The sequence below is a fragment of the Amaranthus tricolor genome, chromosome 2 (assembly GCF_026212465.1).
Source record: "Amaranthus tricolor cultivar Red isolate AtriRed21 chromosome 2, ASM2621246v1, whole genome shotgun sequence".
Lineage (NCBI taxonomy): Eukaryota > Viridiplantae > Streptophyta > Magnoliopsida > Caryophyllales > Amaranthaceae > Amaranthus > Amaranthus tricolor.
The window spans coordinates 38,879,376-38,896,395 of NC_080048.1; the positions used below are offsets into that span (position 1 = coordinate 38,879,376).

General features: G+C 34.1%; 2 protein-coding genes across 3 annotated transcripts; both read left to right on the forward strand.

Moving 5' to 3' along the window:
- Positions 1-2,211: 2,211 nt before the first annotated feature.
- On the forward strand, positions 2,212-11,682 carry LOC130805358 (long chain base biosynthesis protein 1-like). Of its 2 annotated transcripts, XM_057670126.1 has the most exons (13): positions 2,212-2,425; positions 3,111-3,216; positions 4,021-4,115; positions 4,508-4,599; positions 4,882-4,975; positions 5,056-5,128; positions 5,218-5,350; positions 5,785-5,959; positions 6,400-6,540; positions 6,810-6,905; positions 10,057-10,198; positions 10,850-10,977; positions 11,058-11,682. In XM_057670126.1, the coding sequence occupies exons 2-13, from the start codon at positions 3,111-3,113 to the stop codon at positions 11,214-11,216; spliced, it is 1,434 nt and encodes a 477-aa protein (XP_057526109.1). In that variant the 5' UTR covers positions 2,212-2,425; the 3' UTR covers positions 11,217-11,682. The 2 variants fall into 2 exon arrangements, with proteins under 2 accessions (XP_057526109.1, XP_057526110.1); XM_057670127.1 differs by lacking the exons at positions 3,111-3,216; positions 4,021-4,115 and having other exon boundaries at positions 2,271-2,425.
- Positions 11,683-12,907: 1,225 nt separating this feature from the next.
- LOC130806328 (14-3-3-like protein B) lies at positions 12,908-16,555 on the forward strand. The gene is made up of 7 exons (XM_057671351.1): positions 12,908-13,104; positions 13,218-13,524; positions 13,625-13,712; positions 14,447-14,556; positions 14,646-14,794; positions 16,008-16,063; positions 16,159-16,555. Exons 1-7 carry the CDS (start codon positions 13,032-13,034, stop codon positions 16,159-16,161), a joined length of 786 nt encoding a protein of 261 aa, XP_057527334.1. The 5' UTR covers positions 12,908-13,031; the 3' UTR covers positions 16,162-16,555.
- The last annotated feature ends 465 nt before the right edge of the window (positions 16,556-17,020 follow it).

Here is a 17,020-nt window from a genome sequence, read left to right on the forward strand (position 1 = left end):
TGTTGCGATTCTTTAAAAAAAATTGATGATGCATGTTTACCCAAGATATATCCACAAAATCCATTGATAATTTCGGTTTTTAAGAGGGTGTGCTCTAGTGGTAAAGGTATTATTCCGCTTCCATCTATTCCTGTTATTGGAGGCGGTGATGGTAGCGGTGGTAAAAGTGGAGGTATATTTCCATTCCCACCTGTACCTAGCATTGTTGGTGGTGGAAGTATTTACCCGTTCCCACCTATACCTATTATTGGTGGTGGTGGAGGTGGAGGTGTTATACCTTTCCCACCCAAAATACCTACTATCCATGGTGGTGGAGGTGGAGGCGTTATACCTTTTCTACTCAAAAGACCTATTTTTGGTAGTGGTAGTGACAGTGGAGGTACTATATCATTACCACCCATACCCATTATCGGCGGCGGTGATGGTGTTGGAATTCCAATCCCACCACCTTTCTTATCAGTACCTGATATTGGAGGAGGTGAAATTGCACCCACCCCTTTAACCATGATATAATTATATACTAATTTTATATTTTTAAATAAATTAAATACAAAAGAAATAATATAATATGTAGTGTATTTCTTAGTTCACATAATGATTTTATAGTTTTGAATTTTATTAATGTAATCCGAGTTCAACACCTATTGAATCAAGGATGCAGATGTACCTTTCACATTCATTTCATCATTTGCTTAGCGCACCAGCAAAGAAGTAGTAACTATAAAAAAAGTTGAGATTTGAATAAGCATAAGAAAAATTTATCAAACATAATTTCGAATTCTCAATTATGATTTATTCGTATATATAAAATTAAATTAAAATATTTTTTATTTTATGCCAAGATGATTTATGTTGCTCAAAAGTTGAACAAATTTTGTACATCCATGATAAATAGGGGGGGTCTCTACATAATGTTTGTTGATATTTTGAACCTCATCTACCATTATGCAAGGGACTATTAAAGCTAATGTTTTGACCCCCATCCTAACCGTCTCAACATGAATTAAAAAGAAAAAATTTGCCTACCGAATAAAATGAATATATGCAAGACACATAATGACAAGATTACATTTATTTACATCATAACCTTATTATCGATATTCGAAAAATTAAACTTCTTCAAAATTATTTTTAAGTTTATTAGTTGCTCTTATATAATTTCTTTATCGAAATTTTCATCTGACTTAAATATGAAATGAGGTTTTTGAAAATTATTTATGTTTTGCTCACATTTGTTTGTGTCTTTACTTTGGTACAAGCTCATTTAGCATTCGAAGATCATTAAGAAACCCATCTAAGCTCATCCACCTTGTAAAACTCTTCGACCAACAATCAAAAACTAAGTTTTACCAAACATCTTCATAATAATTGACTTAAATAATAATTAATGCTCTCATTTGGACAACATAGTCTACTTGAGCTAACAGCTTCATCCAACTTTTTACCCAAGTGTTATTTGCTAAATAGACCATAAATCTTAATGGTAAGTCTAAAATGAACTTAGTATACATTATTCTTATTGTGCACCCCTTCTTAATATTTCATTTAACAAGTCCATACTCATCAGTCTTCACTCTACTTAATACACTCTCTAGCTCACACTCCTCATATTCCCTCAAATTCAGATTTAAAGTCTTATCTACTTTTTGTACGTTTGCCAATGCACTAATTTAATCCACAATATCTCTAATTGTGTATAATTAAAATTATAAAAAAGTGATTTTAACAATCTTCACATTGAGATGAATCAAACAAGATCACACTTGACTATATTTAAACTTATAGATTAAGAATTATATGCAAATTAAGAGTGAATTGTAAATAGTATTCAAAAAGCAAATAAAACATCAACTCTGAATTAGAGAGTATTTAAGATTGATGCATCCTTTAACATGCGCTTAATCCCTACAAAATCCACAAATTCTTGTATGAAGCGGTCTCACCGTGAGACATGCCTCATACTTAGGATTAAACAATTCAATAATAAAAACTATTAGCTTATGAATTTCTTGTTTTAAGGTTATCTCACCGTGAGACGGTCACATACAAGACAAGTTGTACAAAAACAACTCGTATCTTAATGCCAGAAGTTTCATACAAATGATTCATTATGCTAAAAGTTTCTATTATTGATTAATTAACCCAAATATAAGGTACGTCCTCGGTCTGTGGCATACAAAGATTTGTGCCCGTTCAAGTGGCGCTCTGTGACTAAACCATCTTGGTGAGAGTCTTCTTTGGACCCACGCACGCGATTTGTACATTCCCAAGGCCGATGAACCGATAGTTTCTAGTTCCTACCATTATTGCTCATTGTTTTTGAACGCTATTCTAATATCTACCCGTCAAAAAAAGACGCTTTTCTCTTTTGTGTCCCTTCCTCTCTTCCTCTGCAAGAAGATCTCAACTGCATCAGATATCAACTGTAAGAACACTGATTTGTGCTCTTTATTTGCATATGAATCGCATTTTAGGGTTCTGATCCAAATTGTGGATTGTATGTAATTATTTTTATTCATTCATTTGATCAGATTTAGTTTCTTTGTGCAATGAGTTAGCATTAATTTAGTTTCTTTTCCCCAATTTGTATTTCAATAGCAATGAAACTTTTCTTTCTAATTTTATCCAACCCTAATTGATGACAAGCTTTGTAATTCTTTTCAATGCTCTGTTCCAGCGAATCAATCTCATATGTTTCGACAACTTCAGTTGATATCTTACATTGATGCTTCTTCAATTATCGGATTATAGTTGATGATCTTAAAATTTATGATTATATTGTGCAATTGTTGATGTCCATGTTTTGGATGATTGGGATGGTTGTGTTAGTTTAATGTTTATCTATTATACATATTGAAAGTATGGTATAATTCACTCAACTTTCTGATCTTTTGGCTATAATGCATTTCATAGTTTTTTTTAGATTACCACTTGAATTTATATGGTTCTCAAAGAATTGGTTGTGTTAGTTCATCTATAATACATATTGAAAGTAGGGTATAATTCACTCAACTTTTCTGTTCTTTTGGCTATAATGCATTTCATAGTATTTTTTTTTTTGAGATTACCACTTGAATTTATATGGTTCTCAACTGGTTGAATTCCGGCAGATGGAAGCAGCTATCACAAGCTTGCTGCAAACTTCTGTAGATTGGGTGACAAGGGCTTTTGAAGTTCCGTTTGCTCGTGCTCATGTCTTTGGGGTGCAAATTGGGGGTATTCACTTTTATATCGCATCCCTTTTAGAGTATGTTTGGATACCATTTTACGATGGAAAGGAAGGGGGTAGGAAGATTATTACTCTTTTTAACATAAAATGTTAAGAGTTTTTACCAATGGTGGATCCAAACATTATAACTATAATTAAGTGGGTAAAAAATTCAATGTCAAAAGTCGATAACAAAGTCAATATTGTTTAAATGAAAATTTTGTACTTAGTAATGAATACAATTTCATTTGTCAATTTATGTCCAATTTTCACAAATAAATAAAATGAATATATAAAGCTTAGAAATATCAAGTAGCTATTCGCTTGAAAATTATAAAGTTCTGCTTTTTTTAAAAAAAAGCACTACTAATTTATATTTGCCCATAGACCATAACCTTTCTCACACAAAAAATCATAGCTTATAATACATTTTTACTCATTCAAATTGATTAGTATACTAATTTCAATTTAGATACTTTTTATGTCAAGTGAGTTCAATGCAATAGCCTTAATTTATTTTTCTTTTACTATTCATAGCCAAAATACATAAAGTTTTCAAGAGTCCGAAGAGTCAAGTGGGGTCAAATGATCCGATAAGACAATTAGTGCCTCCGCCCCTGGTTTTTTCCTCCAGTTCCTTTCCCTTCATTACCCTCCCATCCCCTTATGCTATCTAAATGAAGGAAATATCCTTTTATTTTCATCCCCTTCCTTTCTTTCCATTTCCTTTTGTCCAAACAAAGGACTAGCTTATTAGATACTGTTACTATGTCTTGCAAACTTCTTAAACTTGTCTTATGCTTTTGTTGAAGGTCATCTGTTTGTCGAAGGTCTTCTCTTTGTGGTCATTGTCTATTTGCTTACTCAGAAAAGTTATGCGCCCCCAAAGAGACCGTTGACAAAGAAGGTAGGTTACTAAGTAGTAAGCACCTCGTTGTTTACCAGGTAGATTTTATTTATACCCCTTCTATGGCGCTATCTTCATACTGTTTTATTCTGTGTTTATTATTTTGGGTGTTCAGCCTTTTTCCTACTTCCCTTTTTCTATGTATATCTTTGATTCTACATTGGATTTAGATATATAGTTGCTTTATGTTATGAGTTATTATTGTAAAGTTGCTAAAGGTGTAGTAATGCAATCTGGTAGTCTAATAATATTTCTTGTTCACTGCTTATTTGTTACTTTCTCATGTTGCTATATGTGAAAACGATTGTTTCAGTGAGCTAGTTTGTAGGCCTATTGTGATGGTTATATTTCACTGTTGTTTCAAATCCCTTTGAATCTTTTTTTGTTGACAGGAAATCGATGAGCTATGTGAGGAATGGACTCCTGAACCCCTTATTCCAGCTATTACAAAAGAAATGCAGCGTGAACCTCCGAAATTAGAAAGGTAATCATGGTTACTCTTTTGAGTTTTGGTTCATGTTGACGTGTTATGAATTTTCATTGTTAGTATGAATTACTATCAAGGTGTTGATGAGTATATATGTGCGTGAGTGTGTGTCAGTGTGTGTATTTCTATTCTACAGTTTATTAATATTGCTATTCGATCACAACTTAGAGGTTCTATAGTTTTAACTACCAATTTTTGTTTGAAGTTTGATTTGAAACATTAAATCTTTTGCGTTTTATAAATTAGAGTTTTAATTAATAGAGGAATCTGTTGATGCAGTGCTGCAGGCCCACACACAATAATCAATGGCAAGGAAGTTGTGAATTTTGCATCTGCTAATTATCTAGGATTAATTGGACATGAAAAATTACTTGTGAGAAAATTCTTATATATTTGAACCATGTTCTGCTTGCCTGTTGCATACTTACTGAATCTCACTTGTTTTGCTTACAGGATTCTTGTACGTCTGCATTAGAGAAATATGGAGTTGGTTCTTGTGGTCCTCGTGGTTTCTATGGAACTATAGGTGAGAGTTAATTGCTCATGATTTGATTAACTCTTGTTAAACTTGACTCATGTTTCCTGTGGAACTGTTTCTTGCTCTCTCTGTTGTAGATGTGCACCTGGACTGTGAGTCTAGAATTGCAAAGTTTTTGGGAACTCCAGACTCAATACTTTACTCTTACGGCCTTTCCACTATGTTTAGCACAATTCCAGCATTTTGCAAGAAAGGCGATATTATTGTTGTGTAAGTATAATTGTCAGTCTTGACTGTATTTAAGTTGCTAGAGGATGGCTAGCCATGTGGTTAAGATGGACTTGTTGTCCTCTAATATTTTATGTATGCGAATTATGAAGCAGTACTCACCTGCTTTTGGTTTCACCATTGTTTTCTTGTTTGTGAGAAGGGAAGAAATAGCGAGTGCTTATGTATTAGTTTGACAGTGATTGATCTAGTATAGTGGTCAAGTTCACTCAAATGTTGACCATTTGTTGCTTGTTTAAACCATTTGGCTTCTTCCTAGAATGATTCTTTTGTTTCTTTTTTTTCATATGTGCCAATGCGGTTAAATGAATTATCACTATCATGCAATTCCCTTTGTAATTTGAGGTGTTATGTCCTCTCTCTCTCTTGTAGATAAGGTTTCATGCTCTTATTCTAACTGCTGGGTGCTTATTCAGGGACGAAGGTGTTCATTGGGGCATTCAAAACGGACTCCATTTGTCAAGAAGTAAAATTATGTATTTTAAACACAATGATATGAAATCCCTAGAAAGCATATTGGAGAAGATAACTATTGCCAACAAACGGGCAAAACAGATACGGCGTTACATTGTAATTGAAGGAGTTTATCAGGTGTGTTTTACTGTTTTCTGTTAAATGGCTGGCATTATTCTAGAAGCAGTAGACTTATCGGATAATTTCATACTCATTTTACCTTGGTAGACGAGGAACCTTCTAAAACATGATCTTTATCTATCTTGCCTCCCAGTCATGAGTCAATTGTAATTGACAAGATATCTTGCCGGCAAGACATGTGCTGATTTTAAGTAATAAGTGAAATCTTCTATTTGGTTTTGCTACTTTTTCTTATTAGAGCTTTTCTAACAAATACCTCTTTTTTTACCTCGTATATGTTTGACTTTGATTCAAGTTTGTTCATTTTAATGTTGAAATAAGAATGGAATGTACAGAGGTTAATATACTCTTGATGCGTAGAGGATATTCTATTGAAAGAACTAATACAGATAATATTATACCAATGTAATGTTTAACAAAATTAATTTTGGTTGCAGAATTCTGGTCAAATTGCTCCATTAGATGAGATTATTAATCTAAAAGAAAAATATCGGTTCCGCCTTTTGATGGACGAGAGCAACTCATTTGGTGCTCTTGGTGGTTCTGGAAGAGGTCTTACGGAATATTATGGAATTCCTGTATGTACATGAGATTTGAAGTTTTACTTGTTTCTTTCTACGTTACTTGGACTCGAGTACTCATGTTGGAGTTGAGTACTGCCCAAAATGTTGACTCTATTCTGTAAAAATCTTGCTTTTTCCCCAAAAAGAAGTGTCAAAGACTCAAAGTTTCATATTTATGTTTGAGTTTTGAGGATTTGACGCACGTACTTAAGTCAAAGGAAGAGTTCAAGTAACATTGGTTTGTTATATTTCTTTTAAAATACCCACTGGTGACATGTTTTCAGGCTGAGAAGATTGATATCATAACAGCTGCAATGGGTCATGCACTAGCTGCAGAAGGAGGATTCTGTACTGGAAATTCAAGAGTCATTGAGCACCAGGTATGAATGATGGATTACAATCTACCACTTAGATGAGATATCTCTGTATGCTGCAGCTTTGTTTAGCTGCAGACTGGTGTTTTTTGTGATAGTTATGGCCTGACACCAAGAGTTTTTAGGCAACCTAATTTTTCTTGTTAAAATTATTCAATTTTTCAATTGCTACTCTTGGTCTGGTTGTAGTATGTATATATAAATGAGCGAGTGCACTGACCACTCACAATCAAATTCTCAAGGTACAAAGCTAGTGAGGAAAAACTTAACAAGAATAGGCAGTCTTCGTGAAACAACGGAAGACAGGTTTGGGAAGAAAACAAGTTCGGCTTTTAAGATGTGTGAGTTTTGAATATGTAATGTGCAGGGTGGTTGTCATAGTGGTGGAAAGGCTATGTATAGGTGTTTGAAGGGGAAAGTCGTGGGTTTGTAGTTTAAGCATTGCACGGCACAAAATATGAAAAAGTACAATAGAAAAGCAGTAGCGTAGAGAGGATGTTTGAAATATCGTATTGATAAGTTGAACAAAGTGCCCAACTAGAGTATTTTGAGCATACTCAAAGCTCTCAAGGTGTAGTACACAGTTGCGTTAATTTTTTAGATCCTTTCTTCTGCCCCATCCAGTGTATTCATAATACCCTCTACATTATGAGTTTTCTAAATAAAAGAAATGCCACATAACAACCGCTTCTCAGATATTCTTAACAAATTCGAAATTATTTGATAACCAATCTTGTTTTAGTAATATTCCCGTTCTAGAAGCTTGGTGCATTACTTAACTATGTTGCGCTCTCATGCTATACATGAGCCTAGGACCAAGCATAAGAATATTGTAAGTTTCAAAAAAGTATTTCAAGATGAGTGACGACTAGGAAAATTCTTAAATATGATGATAAAATAAAGAGGATAATCTAGGGATATTACCATAGAAAAAATTGTAGATCTCGTCGTGATAGTGGTTACCATAACGAAGATGTGACACCTCGCGAGTTACGACTCGTTTAGCGGACATCATTCTGTTAAGTACTTAATACTGATTTTGTTTTGATTTCTGTAATTCCATTGATGAACACATAACAATGCCAAAGCCTTAATCCTAAAATTTGGGGTCTGTTAGGTATACAAACCAAAACAAACCAACATGAGAGATCATTGGTAACAATACATTATTTTCATCCGGCCTTGTCTAACACTTCATCTATGAAAATAAAAAAATTATTGAGAGAAGGATTGGACGATGAATCTTCCTAGACTAATTTTCTTTTGTTTCAAGGGATAAAATTTGAACATTTTGTTTAGATTTTTTAAGCTAAACTACGAAGATACAACCAGTTAACTGAATCCAATGAGTCAAGATAATATTGGGATGCAAGTATGTTCGAGATAAGTACTCTCAAACTAAGGATCAATGTTTTTGAAGCTATTTTAGGGAGAAACTTAGCACTTATTAACGGATCCTTTATGACCCTTGTAGAGTCATGAATGAGGCAAAAAGCATAATCAAAGGTTTAATACTTTGGATTATTTGGGTGAAAGGTGATACAAAGGAATATTTTAGTGCGCATGTGAACGTTTCTTTTCATAGAGTTTCAACCACTTTATTTAGACTTAAATAGGATGTCGAAACAATTCTAAGAAGCCATACATACAGAGTGATTTTAAATTTTGAAGCATCGTAAAATCATTTTGGACTGTTATTGGAGCTGTTTTGGGATGCTTGTTTAGCCTATTCTTGGTGTCATGTAGGTTTCTCTTATGGACTGTTATTGTGATGACGTGAGGTTGGTAGGGTGGCCATTTAACATCCATTTCATGTCTTTGGTGTGTAATATGACTACAATCGACCAAAACCAAGTCAGACCCTGAACCAACTTGAAACACCTCGTATTTAAATATTAAAATCAGATTGTCAAGACTCAACTCTTGAGATATTTACATATACGCAAGAACCTAAAATAACCTAACTCGAGATATAATACCAGAAACCTACCGAAACATCCGAATGGACACCTTTAAAAATGACTCTTGAAACTGTTGAGTAGGATATGACGTGAACCTATTTTAAAACTTCGAATTTTTGTAGGTCGTTCCTTTCACGAGTTTTTCTAAAGACATCTTGAGCTTTCCATGTGAGTTTCATATGAGTTGGATGTGTTTGTTTTAGTTTAGGATTAGGTTTTATACTCATTTTTTTGATGCATTGTGACGCTTGTCTTGGTTTTTATTGAGTTGTGTAAATAATTAATATAAGCCTGCTAGTAAAGTGAATGTCCCCCTGAACCCCAAAGGTTTACTAAGAATGCCAAAGGATTACTGCTTAACATAAGACAGACTATTAAATAAATTATTATGAATAACCTCCAATATCTTTCACTTGTGGTTTGAGTAAATCTTCAGAGTTTGTGCTTGAAAATTGTGAGTTAGAGTTATACTCTTCTAACGCTCATACTTTCATTCATATTGGTTTTTGACTTTTTGTTTGATCCATTTAGTTAAGCTTGTTTGTGACCCTGATTTTCAGAAGTTCATTCTACTTGGCTTAAAATCACTCAACCGAAGCTAAGCTAATTAGCTAGGTGTCTAAATGGAAAATCATGACCTTGATATTGCATGTTCTATGAGAAAGTTTCGACACTTGAATTTGGGGGCCAAAGTGGCAACATGATCCAACACTTGTAAATTTGTTATGCTTATCAGTTTTAGGCTCATGATTTATTTTGCATCACAAATTGAAATTCAAGAGTTTGTCTTGTATGGACTTAGTGTACACTATATAGTGTGCACCAACCTAATTTAAGGAGTATGAGTAGAGAGTGTAATTAAGTGGAGTGGAGAGTGAACAGCGTAGACTTGTAAATGGAAGATTAAGGAAGGGTTCACACTAAAAATATTGTAGACTAAGTCCACCTTATACTTGCACGAAGATTAAGGGGACTCCTTTGGCCGCGCTCTCCTTTATGGGTATGAGTTGTCGCCGTCCTTCCCTTTCCAGACCCTATCCATAGTTTTTTCTATAAGCGGTACACACTGGGTAGGATGATGATGATGACAGTGCCGGTAATGGTCAACTTGGTTTCTTCCCTAGACACAATTGGAAAGCTAACGTCTCTGCTGTTAAATGACATGCAATTGCTTGTGCTTGTTGTTTCTTTTGCAGCGGCTAAGCAGCTCTGGTTATGTCTTTTCTGCTTCTTTACCTCCATACCTAGCTAGTGCTGCAATCTCTGCTATTGACATTCTTGAAGAAAATCCTAATTTGATTAAGAAGTTGAAGGAAAATGTAGCAATATTATGGGCTGGTATGTTTTTATTTTTCTGTTGCTAACAAGTTGGCATTGGGGTAAACACGGTTGTTGTTGTTGAAAACAAGTCTCATGTATGACAGCAGTTGCTCTAAAGACTAAAATTGTTGGCATATGAATTCTGATAGACAGTGTTGCTCTTGCCACTACAAAATTTGGCTTGTGGATTTCTATATATTATCATGGCTTGGCATATTGTTGAATCCAGAACGTTATTTCTTTTAACCTCTTTTTTTGGTCTGAATCTTCCTCTACAATATTTGCTTGTTATAGCAAAATCAAAGGGACTGAGGTTTGTGCGAGACTAGAACGTTAGGGTAAGAACGGGTACATCTGGGCCATTTAAAAGTTTCTAAGAACACTATATTGGTTGTAATTTTTGGTACATAAATTAATTTATCATATAGCCTAAGTTTTAGTCGAGTAAAATAATCACTAAAACACTGATCAGACTTTAATTTACTAGTTCTTTATGTTTATATGTCTGGATTGGGGTGGTGTTGTTTAGGCCATAAATTATATAGTTTGTCTATAAATTAAGTAGAGAATAATACCCTTTATCTTTGCAGAATTGCTATGTTCATCCGAGTAAATTCTTATGAGCTTCACGAGCAATTTTGTGCTACTTTGACACTTTTGGAACTGCAGGTTTGTCGGATCTCCAAGGCTTTGAAATTACAAGCAACCCTCATTCTCCTATAGTTTTCCTTAAACTGGTAAATTCCACAGGCTCTTTAAAGAATGACATGCAGTTGCTTGAAGACATCATTTATCAGGTACCTTAAGCACCGAGCTTTTCACTAGATATGCATTTGAATTGTAAGTTTATAATTCTCACTCTTATTATATTATACAGCTTTTAGAGGAGCATAATGTCTTTGTTGTAAGTTCGAAGCGTTCAACACTTGATAAATGTCCTCTACCTCTCGGAATAAGATTGTTTGTATCGGCCGGACATTCTGAATCTGACCTGAAGAAAATCTGTGATGCATTGAAAGTTGTTGTGCCATTCTGAAAGTTGACATCTGAAAATTGATTTCAATTTGATGTTTGCTTATGGATTCCAAATAGCCTAGCCAGTGGTCAGCGACGGCTAGATGGGTACTCAAGACACATTTGAAAGGCAATCTCGCGAAAGGCTCTTATTTTTTCAAGTTAACCGAAAAAGTACATACTTGCATAGTTGCATTTAACAAGATACACCCATATTGGGAATGGAACAGGTGTATGTCGTATCTTGAAAGTTTGAAAAAATGACATTTTGTGAATCCGGAATGTACCAATGCTACAGCACTCTATTTAGGGAAATTGGTTTTAGACTCTTGTTATAAGTTTTCCATTGATCTATTCTGCTTGTAGTTGTACCCATAAATGTCTACAGCGATTAGCCAGAGTTGGGCGAATTTGTTCAAATTTTTGAGTTATGTGAATATTAACCCTTTTAGCTAATATGATTGTATCTATCGAGATTTTCATTTGACTCGTTGCTGTTTGAAGTTCTGGATGTTAAATGCTAGAGAATCGTTACGTTTCGGGTATTCTATATAACTTTGTGAATTTGTTGGTGAATCAAACTTGGTGTATTCTATACCGATTTGCAAGTCTACAACTTGATAAATTTGTTGGTGTTTTCTACACTACAGATTGGCGTTGTAGTGTATCAAGTAGAATGAATCCTTTATAGTGTATTACACTTTTTTTGTTACAATTTTTAGTCCAAAATAATGTATTATTTACTCTGTCCAATTCATCATAAGTTTATTTATTTTCATTTTAAACAATTTTATTAAAGGTATTCATAATTTTATATTAAAAAGTCATTTGTGGTTTATTTCATTACGATTGGTTACATATCATACGAAAAAGAGAGGTTTGCAAATAGAGGAAAAGGATCAACTTTAAAACAGTAAGGTTATTAAGCGTTTATTCTAAGATTAGAAATATACCTATTGAACCAGCCTAATAGAAGAAAGTATATCACTATAGAATTATCTCATATTAACATGATAACTCACAATTTTTATAAGAAATAATTATACTTATAATATTAGAGTCATCACTTATAATCTTAAAATAATTTATTATAATATTAGACGGATTCATTTTCGGAAAATTCCACGTAGTAGCATCGAACTTTCATTAAACGTCAGTGGTAGCATTTTTGTAAGATTTTTCCACATGGTAGCATCCAGTTTATGCCTTATCTAACTTTCGTAGCATTTTCCGTTAAATTCTTGTCAATTTTTATTTAATTCACCATTTTGACGTTTTTACCTTTATCAAGTGTTAGTTGTTGTCTTTATAATTTGTCCTTAAACCATTTTTATGCTCTCAAATATTTAATTTACTATTTTGACATTTAATTCATCAACGATCTCAAGTGCTTAGAGAAAATTATAAAGACAAGAACCAATACTTAATAAGGGTAGAAACGTCAAAATGGTAAATTAAACAAAAAGTGACAATAATTTAACAGAAAATGCTACGGTAGTTAGATAAGGTATAAACTGAATGCTACCATATGAAAAAACCTTATACCACTCACGTTTTATGAAAGTTCGATGCTACCGTGGCCCAATAAAAAAATTGACCCGGCCAAACCCAAGAAAGATTCCATGTCGCTGTCTAGGAGGGTGAGAGTGGGGCCTACCTTAAACATCCCATTCTCCCCACCACCTTCCCCCAATAATCATTCATTCCCTCCCACCCACCCACCATTCTTCATATTTCTCTCTCCTCTATTCCTTCTCCATTCCAGGAGAGAGAATCTCTTATCCTCTGATATACTTGCGGAGAATCGCTTTTTCATCTCTTAGATCTGTTCTTTTCAATGGCTTCTTCCAAAGACCGCGACAACTTTGTCTACATCGCTAAACTCGCTGAGCAAGCTGAACGCTATGAAGGTCTTATTTTCTCATATTTTCTGTTTATTTGCTAATAATTAGTTTTTTTGTAGTTTTGTTAGTGTTTATAGAGCATTTAGGTTTTGATTTAGTTCTTTTTTTGAGTTGTGCAGAAATGGTGGATGCGATGAAGAAATTAGCGAAACTTGATGTTGAGTTAACTGTTGAAGAGAGGAATTTGTTGTCTGTAGGGTATAAGAATGTTGTCGGAGCTAGGAGAGCGTCGTGGAGGATTTTGTCATCGATTGAACAAAAAGAGGAAGGAAAAGGAAATGAGCAGAATGTGAAGAGAATTAAGGAGTATAGGCAGAAAGTGGAATCCGAACTCTCTAACATCTGTACTGATATTATGACTGTTATCAACGAGCATCTCATTCCTTCTGCTACTGCTGGCGAATCCACTGTCTTTTATTACAAAATGTATGGGATTTGTAGGGTTTCGTCTTCAATCGAGGTGATTGGTGATTGAGAATTAATCTGTTTGTTTGTATTAATGTGTTTTATGTTTTATTTGTTGCAGGAAAGGGGATTATTATAGGTATCTTGCCGAGTTTAAGTCCGGTAATGAGAGAAAAGAGGCTGCTGATCAGTCCATGAAAGCATATGAGGTGAAATTTTGTTTCTTATTTTTTTTTAATTTGTTGTGTTGTTCTTATGTGAATAGTAAAAGAATCAATTGCTTTTAAACCTATTATCAAATGTACATAGTGTATTGTATGCTGTATTTTGCTTCAAATTCCATAGTCTTGTACCCTTTCAAAAGACGGGTTTCTTGTTAGAGTTTTTAGGTTGATTTAGTAATGCTAAATGGTTGATCCATGCTGGTAGCTTATGTTTTCAATCCCAAAGATTATAAAAGAGTTAACCCTAAAGATTTGGCAATATTCTTTTTGCTTTGGGTTGCTTTGTTATGTTATTCTTTTCCATTTGTTTTGTGAATATTATCTTGAAATTCTTAGTATGTATTTTGTGATCATTCTTTCGCAGTGGGTCTGTTCTTTGTGTTTCCGTTTGTTTATATTTTTTAAGTTTCATCATTGTCTATGTATTATTACTTGTAATGAATACCGTTTTCTAGAGGTATAGTATGATTTGGCGTTTGGGATTCCCTACACTGTAATGATTTTTTCCTCGGGATTATCTATTTCCCTTTGCACTTGTAATATGATACTCAACATATTTGCTGTGTAGGTTTTGGGCTTTATTCCATGTATGTGTAAGTTGTATGAAGAGCTGTGACCGTATAGTACTAACATCAGTAACATATGAATGATTACGCATTTATAGTACCTCTTTTCTTTCAGTAGTCCATTTACTCATAGCTTGACACTTCCAATTTCAGAATGCCACTACGACTGCTGAGGCTGAGCTACCTCCAACACACCCCATACGCTTGGGACTGGCTCTCAATTTCTCAGTGTTTTATTATGAGATCTTGAATTCCCCTGAAAGGTTTGTTTTTTTAATTGTAAATGTCGAAGATGGGGAGGCCTGCATCCTGCATTTCTTCTGATTTGTCTTTTTTTTTTAAATGTTTCCAGGGCGTGCCACCTTGCCAAGCAAGCTTTTGATGAAGCTATCTCAGAACTTGACTCTCTGAATGAGGAGTCATACAAAGATAGCACCTTGATCATGCAGCTTCTCAGGGACAACCTTACCCTTTGGACTTCTGACATTCCAGAGGAAGGAGGTAATTTTATTTTTCTAAACAATTTGAACACAATTTCATTGTATTTGCACATGATGTTTGCTACCATGGATCAATCGGAAATAACCTTTTTGTTAGTTTTATCGTTAATAAGGGTAATGTTACGTTTATCCGACACCTCAAACCTCACCTTAGGTGGAAGGCACTTAAAGGACATTGGGATATGAGATGTTGTTTTGATTGTGTTAGGTTTGTCTGCTCCTTGTTTATCAAATTTCCTGAAGTCTGCACATAGTAGACAACTTAGATCTGTAGCACTAATTCATAAGCCCTTCTCACCATAAGCTAGGGCTATCCCCTGTAATTAAGAACAATGGTTCATTATTCAGATCCTCTGCTTCAGTTTCACAAATTCAACTTCCAACCCCTTTCTCTAAAGGAAACAAAGGGGGATCAAGCTCCATCTGTCTCATAGAATTTAGATCTGGATTATCATATTTCTTGGTCCGAGTTTCTTTCATTAACGGGTTTCTTTTATTTCTAAACATTTTAGGCTTGTGGAATTGGATAATAGATTGATGAAAATGGACATTAAATCGTAAAAGACTTTATTCACTGAAATATTTTAATTGGATGCTTGAAGTTTTTGATTGATATAAAACACAAAACATACTTGATTCACGGAAATGTTTTAAAGGAAAATTTTTATCGAACGACCGTTAGACCAATGCTAATTGCTACTATATGAATCAATATGTTGGACTTTTAGAAATGATCATAGTAATAAGATGGATTAGGAGTTGTCAATCTTATTACTATGATTATTTCTAAAAGTCCAACATATTGTATCGCCATGCTTTCTGCTGTCCAGTTCTTGGTACCTGTTCTTTTCTTAAATTACTAGCGTCATGACTCATGAGTTTGTCAATCTTATGTACGGTCAAACTATCTTGTATCTGATTCATGACTTGAGACGTGGTCATTTTAACTTATTAGAACTATAATGAACTGACTTTTATAAATGAACTTGTTAGAACTAAATTGAACTTATAACAACACCAACAACATTCTCGAACCTTAATCCCAAAAGATTGGGTAAATTGAACTCATTTAGTGGAATGTGAGAAAGAAATTGATAGCATTCCTAAATTGAACTGCAAATAAGCTGGGAAGAACATACTCTACTAATTTTATCATTTTTAACTGTCAGGCGGTTCAATATTATAATGTCTTTGCTGTTCTCACCCTGAAACAGATGAGATTCAGAAGGCAGATGCTGCTGCAAAAGCTCATGCTGGTGAAGAAGCAGAGGTTGGTTGGTTTATGATCCATATGTGCACATTGTCTTTTGTTGATTTTTTGGTTAAAAAATAACGAATGTTAATTTATATACTCGTTTTCTGCAGTGAATAGCCTTGATTACTCATCATGAATGACCGCTTGGGGTCGTTTCGTTTAGCTATGAAGTAGAAAAGATGAGTTGGTTCTTTATTTTTTTGCTTTGCATAATATGGCGCTTGTGGGCTATTGGAGGCGTGATGCACACACAAACGTGATAACCTCCAATTAGTGGTTTCTGTGCTTCTCCCCTGGCAGCCTTGGAAGATATAAGGATTGAGGAATGGCGGACGATGCCAAAATCCAAATCCGTTTCGATCATTTATTGTCTTTTTAAGATTGAGAATTGTTCGTTTTTTCTTTACTTTCCTTCCCCAAAACGATATTCTTGATCTGCATACTTTTGGGTATGTATCAAACCACTTGACTTCATTATGGCTGATATTATCATGATTGAGTCCATCATTTTTTGACGTCTTTGCTTTTTGTTTTACAAGTTTTGTGTAGCAATAGGGGCTGTTGAGAATAATGTACGGACATATGCCTTAGTTCAAGCCAACATCGCATTTCATTACCCACACGCTATTAATGACACTCACCTTGGCAGGGTTTAAAAGCTTAGATATACGAAATATTATTCTTATTAGTGATAATAAGGAAGTTGGTTCAAGTCGACACCAGGTAATTAGCATCATCTACAATTTCATCATGTAAATATAAAGTGCACAAGATTAATGAGTCAATTTAATATAATTTGTTTCAATTTAAAATTAAAGAATTACAAATCTTTAGCCCTATCATCTTGAATCTAGCCATTACAATTTTCCACCCTTCCTAACTCGTACTTTTCTTATGTATCTACGACATAATACTTTATATACATTTAAACTTCTATATTAATATATCAAAAATTATTGATAATTTTTTTAA